Below are 19,588 nucleotides of genomic sequence, written 5' to 3'. Positions count from 1 at the left end.
ATTGATTGATGCATATAGCAAATGGGTAGAGGTGTTCCCTGTTAAACATGCAGATGCTCTAACAGTTGCAAAGATACTTTGTAGAGACATAATTCCAAGACATGGACTACCTGAAACAATGTACAGTGATAATGGTATTCATTTTGTAAATAAAATCATCCAACATTTGACAGAACATTTGAAAATAAATGCAAAAACACATTGTGCTTATCACCCTCAAAGTGCAGGTTTAGTGGAAAGAACAAATGGGACAGTTAAAAGTAAGCTCAGAAAATGTATGGAGTAAACAGGGAAAAACTGGGTTTATTGTTTAGATTTGGTGAAACTGTACATGCATATAACACCCAGCTCAGAGACTGGCCTTACGCCAGTCGAAATTTTGTATGGCAGGCCCTACAGAATACCAGATTTACAGAAGATAGCTGGGCCTGATAGTGAGGATGAGGAATTAGTTGATTATATGAGACGAGTATTGTCCCATAAGAATGTTATACATTCTAACACGATACCAGCCTCTCCTATTTCTGTGCAGGGCCCTGAGAGTCAGAGCCAGATTGGCAACTGGGTGTTGATAAAGACAATTAAGAGAAAGAACTGGTCATCTCTGAGGTGGGAAGGTCCATTCCAAGTGCTGCTAACCACCCCCACTGCAGTGAAAATTGCAGAGAGGTCATCTTGGGTGCATCTATCCCACTGCAAAAGACAAAGATACCTGGAAGATCCCGAACAAGACAAGGGGAGTGACGTGTAACAGTGACAGCTGATGGCCTATAGGCCCAGCAATGGCTGGAAGCGCATCATAACAGAGAGAGAGAGTGACCAGGAGTGAACAAAGACAAAGACCAGAGGTTGAAGCAGATACCAGGGTCCTGAAGCAGACGAGTAACCAGCTGTGACCGAGGAGAGGCCTGTCAACTTGAACCAGGATCAGAAGCAGACATATTACAAGCTTGAAATATAGCACTGATGTGACCAGACCAGGAGAAAAGAAGCAGACAAAACTGCATCTTTGAGAACGGGAGACAAGGGAATCCTGTTCTATTCCTGTGCACCTGTGTTTGGAAAAAACGTCAAGAGCAGGGCACAGGACAGAGTACATGACACATTATTTTAATTCCACTTGCAGCATTCCTTACACATACTGATGATAGTACAGACTTATGCACTACAGCTGAAGGGAACTAACATAAAAAGAGTTCCAGATTCCCTCAGACCCTTGCTGAACTGAACTGAGACTGTGAACTGTCCCCGTCAGCCCCTAAGCCCAGACAAACTGGACCTTCTTGAACTGTCACAAGAAAGAAGACATCTTTAAGACCAGCACTGTAGTTTCTTTATGTCCCTTGAAAAAAAAAACACAGGAGCAGAAGGAGAGAAATATCAACAGGTTATTTAAAACACTGTTTTAGCTATGGAGAGCTTTGCTGCCAGAGCAGGCTGCAAACTACGCAGCCTGATGATAATTTTGACACTTATTGCTGTGATTGTGGCATTTACTGTGTGGTGGTATGAAAACATATATTAACCCCATTAAAGTCAGACCAGAAGAAAGTGAAACCACAAAGTTTTGAGTGGATGTTTGATACGCCTCGTAACCCGTATCAAATGAACATGTGGTACAGATATGCTAAGTTTTTGACTGATGTGAATGTGAACAACTGTTATGTATGTTCTTTGCCTGTCTCTGCCGCACACCCATGTATAAAACCACTGCCGCTTTTGAATGTTGGTGTTGATGAATTTTGAATGTTGTTGAACGTGGTAGCATCAGCAGTAGATGCCATGGTACTCAATGACTCAGTTTATGAACATACAGGCTCTTACATCACAATCAAGGCACCAAAAAACATCTCATTTAAAAATTTCCTAGCAGCAGAAGGGTCACTGACAGCACCTGTTCATACTAATCTTTTCCTTGATCCTGGAGCTCAACTCATCTGTTATGCAAACGACCAGCCTTTGTTCTCTGGTCCAATTACTGATATGGGCAAGGTTGCTGAGCCGTTCTGTAAGGTAATTCTGGGGCCGTGCACTCGCCTACCGGATGGAAGCTTTAATCATACTCAAGCTCCCTATGGGGGCAAGTGTATAGATTACTTCCAAGCACCGGACCCGACGGAGACTTACGCTCAGGTGAACATGTACTGGCTGTGTGGCCACAACGCCTTCATAGCCCTCCCCGCAGGATGAACAGGCAGATGCGCTCCGATAACCACGACTCAGCACTCCTACGTCGTAGCCGCTCACCCCTCGACCAGTCATTGCTTCAAGCGAGACTTGGCTCCCCATGACCCTATATGGGGAACAGATTTGCCTCAAGACGCAAAACTGTGGTCTACAGACCAGAAGATCTTACTATCACTCTTTCCCTGGGTGAGCATGGGCAAGGTGATGCTGCGTGTGGAGACACTAAATTATCAATTTAGTTATTTTGTGAACTCCACTGTTGAGGCTCTAAAAGGCATAAGGGCGGAGCTGATAGCTATTCGGATCATGGAAATGCAGGATAGGATGGTTTTAGATCAATTGACTGCGGCTTTGGCCGGGGTATGTGCCATGGTGGGTGAGAGCTGTTGCACTTTTATTCCTGACAACAACGATGATGGGGGGTCCATTGGCTTGGCTATTCAAAATTTGACGTTGTTAAGACGCACTGTAGTTGGAGACTGTTACAAAAAGTAGCTGGATTTCATGGCTCTTTTCAGGATCATGGTACCACATCCTGTTGAGGATGCTCACCCCACTCGCTGTTTTTCTAGGCGTATTGAGTGTTGTGATTTATTGCGTAATCCCTATTGTGCGGTCGTTGGTTCGACGGATGATTTCCACTACAGTTGATGGTTTGCTGGTGGACCGTGACTATATTTTCTATATTATATTATTATATTATACTATATTGCAATCACATGATACTCCAGGTCACCCCGTCTAGACTGGGCGTCCTGTCAATTGTGTGTTATTTCCTCTGGGTGTAAGGTTTTGATGTTTCTGTGAAAATGATCGGGCCGCTGAAAGTCCCCAGTTGGAGGTGGTGACTTTGTGATGTTGACAATGTAGACATTGAAATTCGATTAACAGGGGGGAAGAATGACAGGGTTTTCTATATATTGTCAATATATATTATCAAATATTAATGTCTTCACTTTGATGTACTCTCTGTGATAATGTCTTTGATTCTGTTCTCTATTTTTCATATATACGTATATGCATGTGTGAGAGTTCATGTACCATTATTCCTTTAAATAATTACTTATTGTCAAAGTAATCATATACACTGAATGGCTCAAGTGATCATTAAAACTGTCAAACGAGAAAGTGAGCAGATGATCTTTGGCTTAGTCAATGTGCAGACTGTTTTGCTAGAATGTGCAGATTATTTTGCTAGGGTCATGCATTTGCTAAGCGCAGATGTGCACCTTTAACAGTTCAGCCTTGAGGAAAGAGCACTGTATCCGGAACACCGGTTCAGGGCTGGACATTATTATGGGAAGCTTAGGAGACTGAGGGCTCAAATCCATAACAGTTTTCATATCAATGTGAGACCAGACTTTGTGTCTTTCCATTGTTTTGTGATATTGTCACTCCTATATGCTGTATGTAACTATATTCAATAAAAAGGAGAAGCAAATGGGCGGGGCCTTCAGAGCAGATGACAGTTCTTGATGAAGGTGCTCCTCGTTTGTTCTCTCCTGATCAGGAAAAGAAATTCAGTCTCTCTTGCGTGATCATTTTCTGTGTGTGTGTGTAAACTGGGTTGTTCTTTCCAAGTCCAACTCCGAACAACTCTGACAATCAGGCAGGCTGCCTCATGTGAAAAGCTCCGTCTGATCATGTGAACACTTAGCTGGCAATCATCACGTCCACCACGTGAGATATGGTCCACATGACGCGATGTCCTTCGGCGCGCTCCTTGCTGGACAGCTGATGTGGGCATGAGCGCATGGCTTCATTCATGTCAGTCCATGGAAATAAATAATTCTATTCTATTCTATTTTATCAACAGGAGGATGATACTTGTATTGTCCACTCTTTATAACCGGAATTAAATATTAGAATCTGCGGTGTTTCTTTTTTTTGTTTGTTTTTTACCACTGTTTTTTTTTTTTTTTTTTGGGCTGGTTTCTGCTTCTTTTGCCCAGCTTCATGTTATGTGTGAAGAGGCCCTTAACAATGACAAGATGAGCACTTCTTCGATTGTGCAGTGAAGGATGTAAAATGCATAATATTATAATATAAACCTGATGCTGGGAGAACAGTCTTTGAAATCCCCACAGTCCGACTGACAACAAATATCTCACGTTCAGCTGGATTTGTGTGCACAGTCTGTGTAAATACAACAGAATTTTAACACGTACGACACCACACTGCTGAGCAACAAGGGTCATATTCTCACACTGTCACAGATCAAATGTTTACACACACACACACACACACACACACACACACACACACACACACACACACACACACACACACACACACACACACACACACACACACACACACACACACACACACACACACACACGCTGCACTGTCCTGAGGCCTGATTGGCTGTGACACGAGGGCAGCAGGCCCAGCAGACACGCCCCCCAGGCAGGTGAAGCAGCTGAGGGTCATGTTGCAGGGTCCATCCAACTCTTAGGTCTTTGTGCAGGACACAGACAGGACAGCTGGTCTGCGGTCTGTTAAAACTGTCCAAACCCTGATGACTGAACAAAATGCAAACCAACAGACGCTGCAGGAGGAAGACAGGAAGGGCAGCAGAGGAACCTCAAAGCAGGACATGAGGGACTATCAGTACGTACAGACTCTACTGGTTCCAAAAATATTAGAAATAAGATATTTGGATGTTCTTCAGTTAGTGGTACTCATAAAAATAGCATTTTAAATTTGAATCATGGTAGAAATTGTATGATACTATGATATATGATATGATAAGATACTAACAGAATTATCCACGGTTGATACTTTTTCTCTACAGAATCCTATTTCCTTGGTATCAACAAAATTTGTCTTCTGCATCTTCTGCATGTCCAGTGTGTAATTATCATGGGATAACCATGATAATTACACACTGGACACAATTTCTACCAAGCAGTAATGAAGGACAAAATCCATGTTTACAGACACATGATTAAAGGCATGTTTAAAGGCAGGCACAGGGCATCAGCACGTTTTCATGTTTTAAAGAAGAGACAAATGAGAGGGAATGGAGCAGCTGTCCAAGGAGTTCAAAAAATCCGCTTCACATTTAAAATAGCAGTGACATATCACTGGAACCTGACTGCATTATCATCCATATGTTCGAGGTACCACATCTTGCAAAATATGGGCCACCTGGTTTATTTTTCTAATACACTAGGGGTCCGTTCCATAAAACAGGATCACCAAATGAACCAGGCTTATTTCATTAGTCTGGCTGACTTGAGAGCTGGTAAGTGGGAGTACTGTGGGGATTGGAGGTATAGTCCCTGACCTTTCAATAGGGATTTGTTGGGAAGGTGTAGTGACACGGACCCACAACAGGGGGGCGTAAATGAACGGACAATAGATGAGCCAAAAATACAACACTTTACTGTTGTGAAACGTGCACAACAAAAATACAGACAAACATAGAATTTGGATCACAAGCAAAATATACAAGGTGACGTGTTTGTTGTGTGGGCCGCCAGAAGAGGTACTGCTGGCCCACCACCAAAGGGTGCCCTGCCTGAAGTGCGGGCTTCAGGTACGAGAGGGCGCTGCCGCCACGGACACAGCCGGGAGTGACAGCTGTCACTCATTAATTCCTGACAGCTGTCACACATTCTTCATCATCACACTCCATAAAGACCAGACATCATCTCCACCTCGTTGCCGAGATATCGTACTTCATTGTAGGTAATATCCTCAGCCTTTTTGTGTTTATCTGTAATCTGTACATTGTGAGTGTTTGCAGGCGTACCGGTTCCTTGTTTTGTGGAAGCTGAGTGAGTGCAGGACGGCACTCTTTTTCTCTGAGGGATCACTGCAAACACATCAGCATATTGAGTGAGAGGTGGAGGTGGCATTCCCACTGTTATTGTTACTGGGTGTACACACACCCACACTTGACTGTCTTTATTCTCGCCAGCAGTACCAGATCCGACAGTCGGGGACGGTGATCACCTGGGAATTCGGGACTTGGCGGCTCCAGTATTCTCTGGGTTCGGTGGCGGAGGAAATCGTGTGGTTCCGGTTCATCTCAGGACAGACGTCTTCTATCCTCGAGCCTGCCCACACGTCACCTTTGTGATTTGACTGTAATTATATTCTGAGGTTGTCTGTATATTCGTTGTGCACGTTTCACAACATTAAATTGTTACTTTTTGGCTCATCTATTGGCCGTTCATTTGCGCCCCCTGTTGTGGGTCCGTGTCACTACACTTTCACAACAGGATATCTCGGCCAGCGTCATGGACTCCGAGGGGCGTCACCCGGTTGTTGAACGACCAATGGGAGAGCAGGGAGCGCATGCGTCTGCAGGAGACGTGATTGGTGAGCTGCAGCACATTCTCACCGCCTTTACGGCTCGGTTGGATCAAATGACCGAGCAAAACATCCTCCTGAACCGCAGAGTGGAGGCTCTCTCCGCACAGATGGCGGCGAGCGCTCAGGGCGCTGCTGCAGCTCGTCCTCCTGTCGACCCTGTGCAGGATATAAATGTTCCAGTGGTGGTTCAACAACCCCTCCCGCCATCCCCTGAAGCATACATAAGCCCTCCTGAGCCGTACGGAGGTTGTGTGGAGACGTGTGTGGACTTTCTTATGCAGTGTTCGCTCGTCTTCGCACAACGTCCTGTCATGTACGCGTCAGATGCTAGTAAAATAGCTTATGTGATTGCTCTGCTTTGGGGTAAAGCACGCGCCTGGGCTACGGCGCTCTGGGAACAGAACTCACGGTTGTTATCAGCATACACTGGGTTTGTGGGGGAGTTCAGAACAGTGTTTGATCACCCTAACAGAGGAGAGACCGCTTCAACAGTGCTGCTGTCAATGAGACAGGGACGCGAGAGCGCAGCCGCTTATGCAGTCGACTTCCGCATCGCGGCTGCAAGGTCCGGCTGGAATAACGTTGCGCTTCGCGCCGCCTTCATAAACGGACTGTCGTTGGTTCTGAAGGAGCAGCTGGTAGCTAAGGAGGAACCGCGGGATTTAGATGGGCTTATCGATCTCGTTATACGGTTAGACAATCTGTTGGAGGAACGCCGTCGGGAGTGAGGCGAAGGACGTGACCGGATACGCGCCGCCCCTCTCCCTTCCGGGTTCGAAAAGGCGCCGCCCTCCCCACGCTCCACAGCCACAGCGCTCCGTGGGGCAACAGCTCCCCCTGCTGACGTTGTTAGAGAAACGCACAGGGCCAAAATGAGGAGGCTGATCCGTGGAGAGTGTTTTCTCTGCAGCTCAACTGAGCACACACAGGAAAAACTGCCCCAAACGGCCAAAACAACAACACTCGCCCTTAGAGACTGGGCTAAGGGGGGGTCATAACATTCAAGTGACTCCCAGTTACAATCCTGAGCGGGGATTTAACCCTTCAAGCCCCAGCACTGGTGGACACGGGGTCAGAAGGGAGTCTGCTAGACAGCAGATGGGCAAGGGAGGTAGGGCTCCCTCTGGTGGCGCTTCCTTCGCCAGTGCAGGTGCGGGCACTAGATGGCACCCTCCTCCCTTTAATCACACACAAGACACAACCAGTAACTCTGGTGGTGTCTGGAAACCATCGGGAGGAGATTGAGTTTTTTGTAACTCCTTCTACCTCCCGCGTGATTTTGGGCTTCCCATGGATGTTGAAGCACAATCCCCGGATTGATTGGCCGTCTGGGGTGGTGGTTCAGTGGAGCGAAACCTGCCATCGGGTGTGTTTAGGATCCTCGGTTCCCCCCGGTTTACAGGCTAAGGAGGAGGTCAAAGTCCCTCCCAATCTGACGGCAGTGTCGGTTGAGTACCACGATCTTGCTGACGTCTTCAGCAAGGATCTGGCACTCACCCTTCCCCCGCACCGTCCGTACGATTGTGCCATTGATTTGGTTCCAGGCGCTGAGTTTCCGTCCAGCAGGCTGTACAACCTCTCACGACCTGAGCGCGAATCAATGGAGACCTACATCCGGGACTCATTAGCTGCTGGGCTGATCCGGAACTCCACCTCCCCGATGGGGGCAGGTTTCTTTTGCGGACTCCGTCCATGCATTGATTTCAGGGGGCTGAATGAGATTACGGTTCGCAACCGATACCCGTTGCCATTGTTGGATTCCGTGTTCACCCCCCTGCATGGAGCCAAAATCTTTACTAAGCTGGATCTTAGAAATGCGTATCACCTGGTTCGGATCCGGAAGGGAGACGAATGGAAGACGGCATTTAACACCCCGTTAGGTCACTTTGAGTACCTGGTCATGCCGTTCGGCCTCACCAACGCCCCCGCGACGTTCCAAGCCTTGGTTAACAACGTCTTGCTGGACTTCCTGCACCGATTCGTCTTCGTATATCTGGACAATATTCTCATCTTTTCTCCGGACCCTGAGACCCATGTCCAGCATGTACATCAGGTCCTGCAGTGGTTATTAGAGAACCGACTGTTTGTGAAGGGCGAGAAGTGCGAGTTTCACTGCACGTCTTTGTCCTTCCTGGGGTTTATCATCTCCTCTAACTCCGTCGCCCCTGATCCGGCCAAGGTTGCGGCGGTGAGAGATTGGCCCCAACCAACAAGCCGTAGGAAGCTGCAACAGTTCCTCGGCTTCGCTAATTTCTATAGGAGGTTCATTAAGGGCTACAGTCAGGTAGTTAGCCCCCTGACAGCCCTGACCTCTCCAAAAGTCCCCTTCACCTGGTCGGATCGGTGCGAAGCCGCGTTCAAGGAGTTGAAACGACGGTTCTCTACTGCGCTAGTTTTGGGGCAGCCCGACCCTAGCCGCCAGTTTGTGGTTGAAGTGGACGCCTCTGACTCAGGGATAGGAGCCGTGCTATCCCAGAGCGGAGAGACCGATAAGGTTCTTCACCCGTGTGCCTACTTTTCTCGCAGGTTGACCCCAGCTGAACGGAACTATGACGTCGGCAATCGAGAACTCCTTGCAGTGAAAGAGGCTCTTGAGGAGTGGAGACACCTGTTGGAGGGAGCGTCTGTGCCATTCACGGTTTTCACTGACCATCGGAACCTGGAGTATATCAGGACCGCCAAGCGGCTGAACCCCAGGCAAGCCCGCTGGTCACTGTTCTTCGGACGTTTTGACTTCCGGATCACCTATCGCCCCGGGACCAAGAACCAGAGATCGAATGCCTTGTCCCGGGTACACGAAGACGAAGTCAAAACGGTGCTGTCGGATCCACCGGTGCCCATCATCCCGGAGTCCACTATCGTGGCCACCCTCACCTGGGACGTGGAGAAGACCGTCCGGGAGGCCCTGGCACGGAGCCCGGACCCCGGAACCGGTCCGAAGGACCGTTTGTACGTCCCACCAGAGGCCAGAGCTGCAGTCTTGGACTTCTGTCACGGTTCCAAGCTCTCCTGTCATCCAGGGGTGCGAAGGACCGTGGCAGTTGTCCGGCAGCGCTTCTGGTGGGCGTCTATGGAGGCCGACGTCCGGGAATATATCCAGGCCTGCACCACCTGTGCCAGGGGCAAGGCAGACCATAAAAGGTCCCAAGGACTTCTTCAGCCGTTACCCGTGCCTCATCGCCCCTGGTCCCACATCGGCCTGGATTTCGTCACGGGCCTCCCGCCGTCCCAGGGCAACACCACCATCTTCACGATAGTGGACCGATTCTCCAAGGTGGCCCACTTCGTGGCCCTCCCGAAGCTCCCAACAGCCCAGGAGACAGCAGACCTCCTGGTCCACCATGTCGTCCGTCTGCATGGGATACCCACCGACATCATCTCAGATCGTGGTCCCCAGTTCTCCTCACACATCTGGAGGAGCTTCTGCAGGGAACTGGGGGCCACTTGCCTCTCATCCGGGTACCATCCACAGACGAACGGACAGGCAGAGCGGGCCAACCAAGAACTGGAACAGACGCTCCGCTGCGTAACATCCGCGCACCCGACGGCCTGGAGTAACCATCTGGCCTGGATCGAGTATGCGCATAACAGCCAGGTGTCTTCTGCCACCGGCCTCTCCCCATTTGAGGTGTGTTTGGGGTACCAGCCCCCATTATTTCCCGTGGTGGAGGGAGAGGTCGGTGTGCCCTCGGTCCGGGCCCACCTTCGGAGGTGCCGTCGGGTGTGGCGCACCGCCCGTTCTGCCTTGTTGAAGGCCCGGACGAGGGCCAAGACCCATGCAGACCGCCGGCGGTCCCCGGCCCCTGCATACCAGCCCGGGCAGGAGGTGTGGTTGTCGACGAAGGACATCCCTCTACAAGTACAGTCACCAAAACTGATGGACAGGTTCATTGGACCCTTCAAAATCCTCAAGGTCCTCAGCCCTGCCGCAGTGAAGCTCCAGCTCCCGGCTTCACTGCGGATCCACCCGGTGTTCCATGTTTCCAGGATCAAGCCTCACCACACCTCACCCCTCTGTGCTCCCGGTCCGGCGCCACCTCCTGCCCGGATCATTGACGGGGAGCCGGCTTGGACTGTGCGCCGGCTCCTGGACGTCCGTCGAATGGGCCGGGGGTTCCAATATCTGGTGGACTGGGAAGGGTATGGACCCGAAGAACGCTCCTGGGTGAAGAGGAGCTTCATCCTGCATCCGGCCCTCCTGGCCGACTTCTACCGCCGACACCCCGACAAACCTGGTCGGGCGCCAGGAGGCGCCCGTTGAGGGGGGGGGTCCTGTTGTGTGGGCCGCCAGAAGAGGTACTGCTGGCCCACCACCAAAGGGCGCCCTGCCTGAAGTGCGGGCTTCAGGCACGAGAGGGCGCTGCCGCCACGGACACAGCCGGGAGTGACAGCTGTCACTCATTAATTCCTGACAGCTGTCACACATTCTTCATCATCACACTCCATAAAGACCAGACGTCATCTCCACCTCGTTGCCGAGATATCGTACTTCATTGTAGGTAATATCCTCAGCCTTTTTGTGTTTATCTGTAATCTGTACATTGTGAGTGTTTGCAGGCGTACCGGTTCCTTGTTTTGTGGAAGCTGAGTGAGTGCAGGACGGCACTCTTTTTCTCTGAGGGATCACTGCAAACACATCAGCATATTGAGTGAGAGGTGGAGGTGGCATTCCCACCGTTATTGTTACTGGGTGTACACACACCCACACTTGACTGTCTTTATTCTCGCCAGCAGTACCAGATCCGACAGTCGGGGACGGTGATCACCTGGGAATTCGGGACTTGGCGGCTCCAGTATTCTCTGGGTTTGGTGGCGGCGGAAATCGTGTGGTTCCGGTTCATCTCAGGACAGACGTCTTCTATCCTCGAGCCTGCCCACACGTCACCTTTGTGATTTGACTGTAATTATATTCTGAGGTTGTCTGTATATTCGTTGTGCACGTTTCACAACATTAAATTGTTACTTTTTGGCTCATTTATTGGCCGTTCATTTGCGCCCCCTGTTGTGGGTCCGTGTCACTACACTTTCACAACAGTGTGGGCAGGCTCGAGGATAGAAGACGTCCATCCTGAGTAGAACCGGATCCCACACGATTTCCACTGCCACCGGACCCGAAGGATACTGGAGCCGCCAAGTCCTGAGACCCCAGGTGGTCACCGTCTCCGACTGTCGGATCTGGTACTGCTGGCAGGAAGCAGAAGAACAGATGTAATGAGTGTGTGAGAAAACACACCCAGTAAACAGTCAGCAAACTGCAGTCTTTCTCTCCAGGCGGGAAAACAACACCTCCACCTCCAACACAGTAACACACTTAGTGCAGAACCTGAGGGCTACTTAGTTTGACGTGCGGAGTGAAGTCCGTCACCCGTCACGTTTCCCCAAACTCAGCGTCCCGCTGCGAGTAGAATCCTCAGGCGCTCCTGCAACAAACTCAGAGAATTACGTGCGTATGGCACAGTCAAAACGGATGAGAGTTTACCTTAGAGGTAGACGATATCTCGGCGTCGAGGTGGAGATGTCGTCTGACTTTTGTGTGTGTGGGTGAAGATCTGGTGATTGGTGACAGCTGTCGTAGTTGATGAGTGACATCTGTCACTCCCGGCCGTTCCTGTGAGGTGGCAGCGCCCTCTCGTGCCCGAAGCCCGCACTTCAGGCAGGGCGCCCTTTGGAAGTGGGCCAGCAGTACCTCCTCTTCAGCGGCCCACACAACAGGGAATAGTAGCATTTGTTAGAGATGGACTCTGGCATGCACGTTTAATGCTTTCTTGGACTGAGAGTTGGGTAAAATCGTGGAGTCCAGCAATTGAAGTGCTGTGAGAAGAACTTGGCTGACGTCATCTTTGTTGAATCTTTGGATAGCCTGGTTGCAGGACTGGAGAAGCTGAGGGAGAAGTCAGTGTCTGGATTTCTGAATGTCCAGGATCACAATTCAAGATTCAAGCATTTTATTATTATTGTATAACAAAATTACTTCTGTGACAACCCCAAACATGCATTTAAAGTCCAAATACATAAAAGTGACCATGTAAAAACATAATTAAAATAGTTAACAATGCAATAAATAAAAACAAATAAGCTGTACGGCCTCTCAAATTTCAAAAAACTGACAAAATTTAGTTTCTACTGAAATCCAAGCATTATAATGTTGGTTTATTTTTATAATGTGTTGCAAAATTACAGCTTATTTCAATGAATAGAACATATTTATCTGAGGTGAATTCCATGGCAAATATTTTCTTTTCCTTCTGATGTCGCTGTGCAGACAGACTGCAGGCGGAAGTGTATTGGTGCATGATTGAGATTTTGAGATTACTTTTGACCTGAGGTACTTGCTTGATACACGTTGCCGGGGCGTGCGCACTAACATCCATAAGATGTCTTGTAAATCACTTGTCATCTGGTTACAAAAATAGTGTTTTTAGATTGAAAAGTGTTTATTTCCCTAACTTTACAAAATATATGAGAAACATATTAGATTAATACAGAAATAAGCTGTTTTGGAGGATTTTCTGCCATCTTGGTTTATTGTGTTCAAGCGAGAAGCCAGTTGATGTAACGCTGCCTTTCTTTACTCCAGTTGGCAGTTGCTGTGTCCTTCCCAGCATCTACATGAAACTCAGGGTAAGCCCCCACGTGATCTATGACGTCACTACTAAATGTAGGTCATGGCGTCTGATCGCTTGAATTTCTCCCCTATAGGGGTAGACATTCTAAATTGTTTCCAGACTTTGCACATTTTGCTTATAAGGGCAATGTCATATGATGAATTCCTTAGTTAAATGCTAAGGAATAAAATTATAGTGGTGCCAAAGAAAATTGTTTTTATGACTTAAATCTTAAGACCCAAAGGCTGCACAACTTTAAGACGAAGACTGAATGTCTTTGGTACTGTATTTCTCCGGAGAATCCTTGGGTACTACTGGACTGAGTTTTTGCCCAATGAGCACATACTTGAAGATACCCAGATACACTCCTTGCAGTGTGAATGAACACCAGTTATCACACAATGAAAATGTGGTGCACTTCCCTGAGCATGATCCAGTCTGTAGGTGGCTTACTACTGAGGATCCCACTCACTGGAAAAGGTCAAGGAGGTGCCCACATATCACATGATTGTGGCAGTTTGGCACATAGGTACTTTTGGGAAGTGGGGATGGACCAGTAGTCTGACTGGATGGTTACCAATAATGTCCAGAATGGTTGTTGAAGCAGCAACACAACACCGATGCACTCTCCCAGACACAAACCGACCTGATATCCGATACGTGTCAAAGGCAAGCAAAAGATCCAGATCAGGTTGTTTTTTGTTGGAGTGTAAAAAAAGCAGCCTGACAGGCTCTTCAGCTTAAGTTCTCGTTTTCCAATATTGCTGAGGGTTAATGTTTTATTGAAACATCAGTGTTTTATTCGCTGTAGGTAACGAGGAGTTTTGACCTGAATAATGAAGACAGTGCTATAGCTCAGAGTGGAGTGACACAGAGAAGTCTCATGAGTTCTAACAAACAATAGGGCCGTGAGTGAAACAAAAAATTCAGTTTGTGATCATGGAAAACCCTACTGTGTTCTAGAAATAGTGTCCAGTGATTTTCTACAACTGTGGATATTGGTAGGATTCTCCCTACCGCATATAGGTACTTACATACCTCCACAGTGGGCACACAAGTTGTTTTTGCCTGAATTTTCCAAGGTTGGTTGACCAATGTATTTCTGGCTCTAGGTCTTTTGTAACTTGCAATGTCTTCAGAACCCCCTCCATCCCCAGGAAACAAACAAACAAACAAAACAAAACAAAACATCAAATATGTCTGAATATGATTGGATAAGTGCAAACTGTTGAGTGTTGTGTGTGTGCTCCTGGTCCTGAGATCATGTCTGTGCCTTGAAGTTAGTGTCCTGTCCCCTGTCATTGTTTGTCATCTGTGAGTGTTCCTGCTTGTGGTTCTTTCTTTGTCTTTGTCCTTGGTATTTCTCTTGCATCTGTGTTCATTCCTCGGTCTCTGTGTTGTCTTACGCATGTGTCCCTTTGGTACATCACATTTTGTTCACCTGGTTCTGTATTTTATCACTTCTGAGTTCCATGTTGTTTTTGTGTTTATGTTCCTTGACTTAGTTTTATGTTCTTTTTGTAGTTAGATTAATGATTGTCCCTTTTCATGTGTTTGTCTTCATGTTAGTTTTTTTTTTCATTCCTTGCCAGTTATGCACTTCTGAATTCCACATTTCTTTCCTGTTTGAGTTCCATGGTTTTTCCATGGCCAGCTTGCACTCGGCCGAGACGGACGCATTTTCTCTTCTCTCCCTCCCTCCTTATCTTTCCTGTTTCTGTGGCGTGTTGTCTGTGAGGCTCCAGTTTTTGCTCTTCTGAAAAGTGACAAAAATGGATTTGTTAAAGTGGTCTCTGAACGCAATTGACACTATTTTTTCTACAAGACATTCGGGGGCAGAGGACCCGACCTGTCCTGCCGGGACACATGTGATGGCCTACGTGATGGACTCGTGGAGGAGATGGCAGGTCATGTGCCTTTACACGCTGTCTGTGGAGGACGTCGAAGATGTGTATCTATTTGGCTTGGGAGTAACCGGCTTTCTGCTGTGTGGCGCGGGCATAGCACTGGTTTACCGGAAAATTAAGAAAGTGGAAGCGGCAATAATTGGCCCGTCCAGGCTGCCCCACATGATTGATTTGATTGGAAGGGAAGTGTCAGCTCAGTCGGCGGGTGTTAACTGCGCGTTGGATACCATCTCCGGTAGGATGGCTGCACTGGAAAACCACATTGATCGTAAGTAATGACCACATCTCCTCTCCTAATTCAGATGTATTGGAAGCCACTCTGTCTCAGACTGTGGAATCTTTCAGGCGTCTGATAATCTGGATTTTCATTCGGCTTCCCAAAACACAGCTGCACTTCAAGGCTGCTGTGATAAAAACCTCCTGGAGAAGAACAACGCTCATGCCTCACTCCCCTCGTCTTCCCCCGCCCTCAGCTTCTCCAGCTCTGTCATTGACTGTGGACAGTGAACTGTTCAGGGCCGGGACGAGCAATGGACGAGCAAGGCCGTTGATGGCGCCTAAAGGCGGCCTCCGGGTGTTCTGTCTGATAACTGGACTCTTATAAATCTCGGTCGTCGTCTCTCGTCCTGTTGTTGTGTGTCATCATTGTTCATTGTGCTGATGGGTTTTTTCCTGCATTGCTGCTGCATGATTCAATGCAGCAGCAATGAAGGTTTTTCTTTCCCAAGTTTTACCTTGTGTGTGCTTTTTATATGTGTTCATGTACCGGGCCGGCTTATGTGTGTGTTATGTGTGTGTCGTCTGTCGTCATGAGGCCGGTCAAGGTTTGCTCAGCCCTGCTGTTGACCTAAGGCAGGATATACATCTGGAGCTGGTCCCCGGCCGCCTAAAGGCGACTTCTGCTCCTAACTGGCAATTAGGATGGGTTAAATGCAGTAATCATATTTCATTGTGCAGGGAACATGTTCCTTTGTGCATATGACAATAAAATTCTTTTGAATCCTTTGAATCCTTGAATTCTTTGAAGTATATGTGTGGGGAAGCGCGTAGGAGAAGTATGCAGCTGCAGTTTGACCCAGCTGTTTTTGGGGAAGCGGTAAGATGGTCTGTTCTTTGTTCTTTTGATGTTCTGGGTGCGGTTGGGAATCGGGGGAGAGGGTTCTCATTTTTTAAAGGCAGGTACACATGTATGTCCATTTATTTCTCCTTGTCTTCTATTTTTTTCTCCCTTTTCTTTTTCTCCTTTAAATGGCAATGGCTAGACAGGCTAATTTGGTGAGCTGGAATGTTAGGGGTCTTAACCATATTGTCAAGAGGAAGAAGGTGCTAACCCATCTCAAACAATGAAAGGCAGAAATTGTGTTTCTGCAGGAAACCCACTTGCAATCTTCCGAGCACTCAATTTTTTTCCAAATGGGCAGGGCAGTGTTTTCATTCTACCTTTCGGGCTAGAGCAAGGGGGGTGGCCATTCTTATGTCCAGGGATGTACTGTTTGAACCAACTCATGTCATGGCTGACAGCGATGGCAGGTTTTTTAATTGTCTCTGGAACGCTTTTTGATACCAGTGTTGTCTTAGTTAACATTTATGCTCCAAACGTAGATGATATCACCTTTTTTGAAAGAACTTTTTCTAAGCTTCCCGAGTTATCTAATTATGGGCAGGGACTTCAATTGCTGGCTTGATCCAGTACAAGATCACTCTTCCTCCAAGCCAACCACAAGGACTAAGTCAGCCTCATACATTCAATTGTTTCTGTTAGAAGGTGGAATCATCCTGATGATAGGGCATACTTTAAACCTGTTAACACCTTGAGACAGAAATTAGTTCACCCTAAGGACAGGATCCCTAGTTACAAACAGAGCAATGTGGTGTATTCTATCAGATGTCAGGAAAACTGTAACAAACACTACATAGGTGAGACTAAGCAGCCATTGCACAAAAGGCTATACCAGCACCGCAGAGAGGGCACCGGTGGATCTCAGTCTGCAGTTCATCTCCACCTTAAAGACACTAGCCACACATGTGAGGACAAGAAAGTTAAAATCTTAGCCAAAGAAAATAAATGGTTTGAGAGGGGAGTGAAAGAAGCACTGTATGTGAAACAGTTGAAACCCAGCTTTAACCGGGGAGGGGGTCTGAGACACGCTTTGTCCCCTTTTTACAATGGGGTACTCAGGTCAAAGCAGTCTCAGCCTTTTGTTCAGGGTAATGAGTCATTAACGTCGTCAGGACAGTAGGCAGGATAGTTGTCAGGAGAGGCGTCACTCCTATCGTTAGGAGGGACAGCTACCCTGTCATTAGGAGGGTGCTAACTAGAGTACAATAGGTGCTAAATAGAACAACTGTTAGTCACTAGCCAATAGCAGTCTGCCTCTCGGTAGGAGGGGTCTGGTTAGGTATAAACTCCAGCTTTTGCTGGCTTCTGTTATTCTTCTCTGCAAGAGTCAAGACAGAAGTCAGACTACCAGAGCAAGAAATTTAGCTGAGAAAGCTTCTGCGATTAGAAGCAAAATGTCCTCGCGTCAAGCAACCCAGTCCAGTCAAAGATTCAAGCTTTTCTACTATTTTGTTTTATCTTCTACTCACCTTCTGATGGCTGTTTGTGTTTTGCCAGCTTTTGTTGTCACTTGACCTTGGCCTTTGTCACACATCTGTCTTTCATTTACTCATCAGTTAGTTTTGCATTTTAGCCACACCTCTGTCCCTGTTGGTTTGCCAGTAGTTTCATGTTGCTTCCTGTGGATTGTGAGTATTCAGAAATTGCCTGTTAATCCTGTGTGATCCCTGATATATTAGATTCAGTCCTAGTGACTGTTTGGAGTTTGATCATGTCATGTTTTGGACTCTTGTTTTCATGTGTATTTTTGCCCTTGTTTGGATTGTTAGTCTTTATTTTTAGACAATAAATCACCTGTTTGTTTTCACTTACCGCTTGACTTAGCTTTCTACGCAGGATTTGCTGGTTCCCGGCATAGTTTTCCACTGCAGGGAATACCCCTTGAAGGAGGAGAATTTTTCAGCTGTGGGATGGTCATATTCTTGATATTTTTGTTCTCTTCCATGATGACAGACTTGAAGATAAAGTATGCAGAAGTAATGGTAAACAAACACCTAAAAATAATGACAGAATAAAGCACAGTAGCCAGGTGTTGTTAAACAAAAATCAGCACTGCTACAGAAGTGCGTTGATAGGCTGAAAAACACCAAATGTTGATGACACAATGCATTCTGGGTGGATTTTGTCCTTTATGCGTTTGGGAGAATTAACACTGTTTTTGCTGCTTTGAAATGTAATTTAGCTGTTTTTGCTGAACTGAGGTTTTCTTTCTTTGCATAGTTCGGATGTAGAGAATGTCACTGAAAAACATTGTGGCTACAAAAGAACAGTCAGTGATCTTCTGCAATCTATTGAGCATGATCATCGGGTGTGCTCAGGCCGGAGAAAACCTGAGTTAGTGAGGTAAACACACACACAAAACCTTTATTCTAAATGATGTTCAACATGTGCAGATCCTAACCAAATGCAAAAATATGACATTTGTTCTATAAATATGACATTATTACTATCACGTTGTAAAATTTATGTTTTGCAGCTTATTCTGTTATATCAATTATTCATCTCAAGATATCCCTTTTTAAGGAGAGGCCTGCGTCAATGTGACAACATGTTTTAGAGACAAATCTGATTGTTGTTACTTCAGAGTACCCAGCCTTCTTGGAGACTGTGGGATCCTGAAAAATGTTCCTGCTGAGTATTTCTTTTTTCTACTGGGGACTTCAATGCCAACGTGAGTAATGATGGAGAAACTTGGAGCAGAGTGATTGGGAGGAAAAACCCCCCCAATCTGAATCCAAGTGGTGTTTTGTTGTTAAACTTCTGGGCTGGTCATGGATTGTCCATAACGAATACCTTGTTTGAATACAGGGGTGTTCCTAAGTACACTTAGTACCAGAACATCCTAGGTAAAAGGTCAGTCATCTATTTTGTAATCGTGTCACTGTCATCAGACCTGTGACCATGTGTCTTGGACACTGAAGTGAAGAGGGGTGGAGCTGTCAACTGATCACCACCACCTGGTGATGGGAAGGGTCAAATGGAAGAATAAGCCACCGAACCAACCTGTTTGAGGGTTTTCTGGAAGGTTTTGTGGAAGAGCCTGTCCAGATGGCCTTCAACTCACACCTTCAAAGAAACTACTATCTCTTGAGGGAAGTTCAGGACATCGAATTAGAGTTGTCCATGTTCAAGGCCTCCAATATTCAGATGGCAGCTTTGGGCTATGGCCAGATGGTTATCGGTGTTTGTTCTTGTGGCAACTGTGGCAAGAAGCCATGGGGCTGAAGAAGGACACCTTTCATGATTGGTTGGCACAGAGGTCTTTTGAATCACTGCACAGGTGACCAGAAGGAGTGCTGCCTAAGTGGTTGTTGAGGCAAAACGTCGGGTATGGACAAGTTTGGAGACGCCATGGAGATTGATTTTCGGTCAGCCTCAAAGCAGTTTTGGTAAGTGTCAAGCAACTCAGGAAGGGGGGGGGGGGGGGGGGGGGAGGTAGTTCT

At 47.2% G+C, this 19,588-nt stretch overlaps 1 protein-coding gene across 1 annotated transcript in view; it reads left to right on the top strand.

Annotated features, from left to right (window-relative positions):
- Window positions 1-4,614: 4,614 nt before the first annotated feature.
- LOC117511177 (GRAM domain-containing protein 2B) overlaps window positions 4,615-19,588 on the top strand; it is a 94,982-nt gene continuing 80,008 nt past the window's right edge. Inside the window, exons 1-2 of the mRNA XM_034171162.1 lie at window positions 4,615-4,800; window positions 18,366-18,488. Of these exons, the coding sequence (XP_034027053.1) occupies window positions 4,709-4,800; window positions 18,366-18,488 (215 nt within the window). The 5' untranslated portion in view covers window positions 4,615-4,708. The remainder of the gene's footprint in view (window positions 4,801-18,365; window positions 18,489-19,588) is intronic.

This window comes from Thalassophryne amazonica, chromosome 5 (genome assembly GCF_902500255.1).
Source record: "Thalassophryne amazonica chromosome 5, fThaAma1.1, whole genome shotgun sequence".
Taxonomy (NCBI): Eukaryota; Metazoa; Chordata; class Actinopteri; order Batrachoidiformes; family Batrachoididae; genus Thalassophryne; species Thalassophryne amazonica.
Note: the sequence above shows the minus strand (reverse complement) of the source record. Positions and strands in the feature narration are given on the sequence as shown.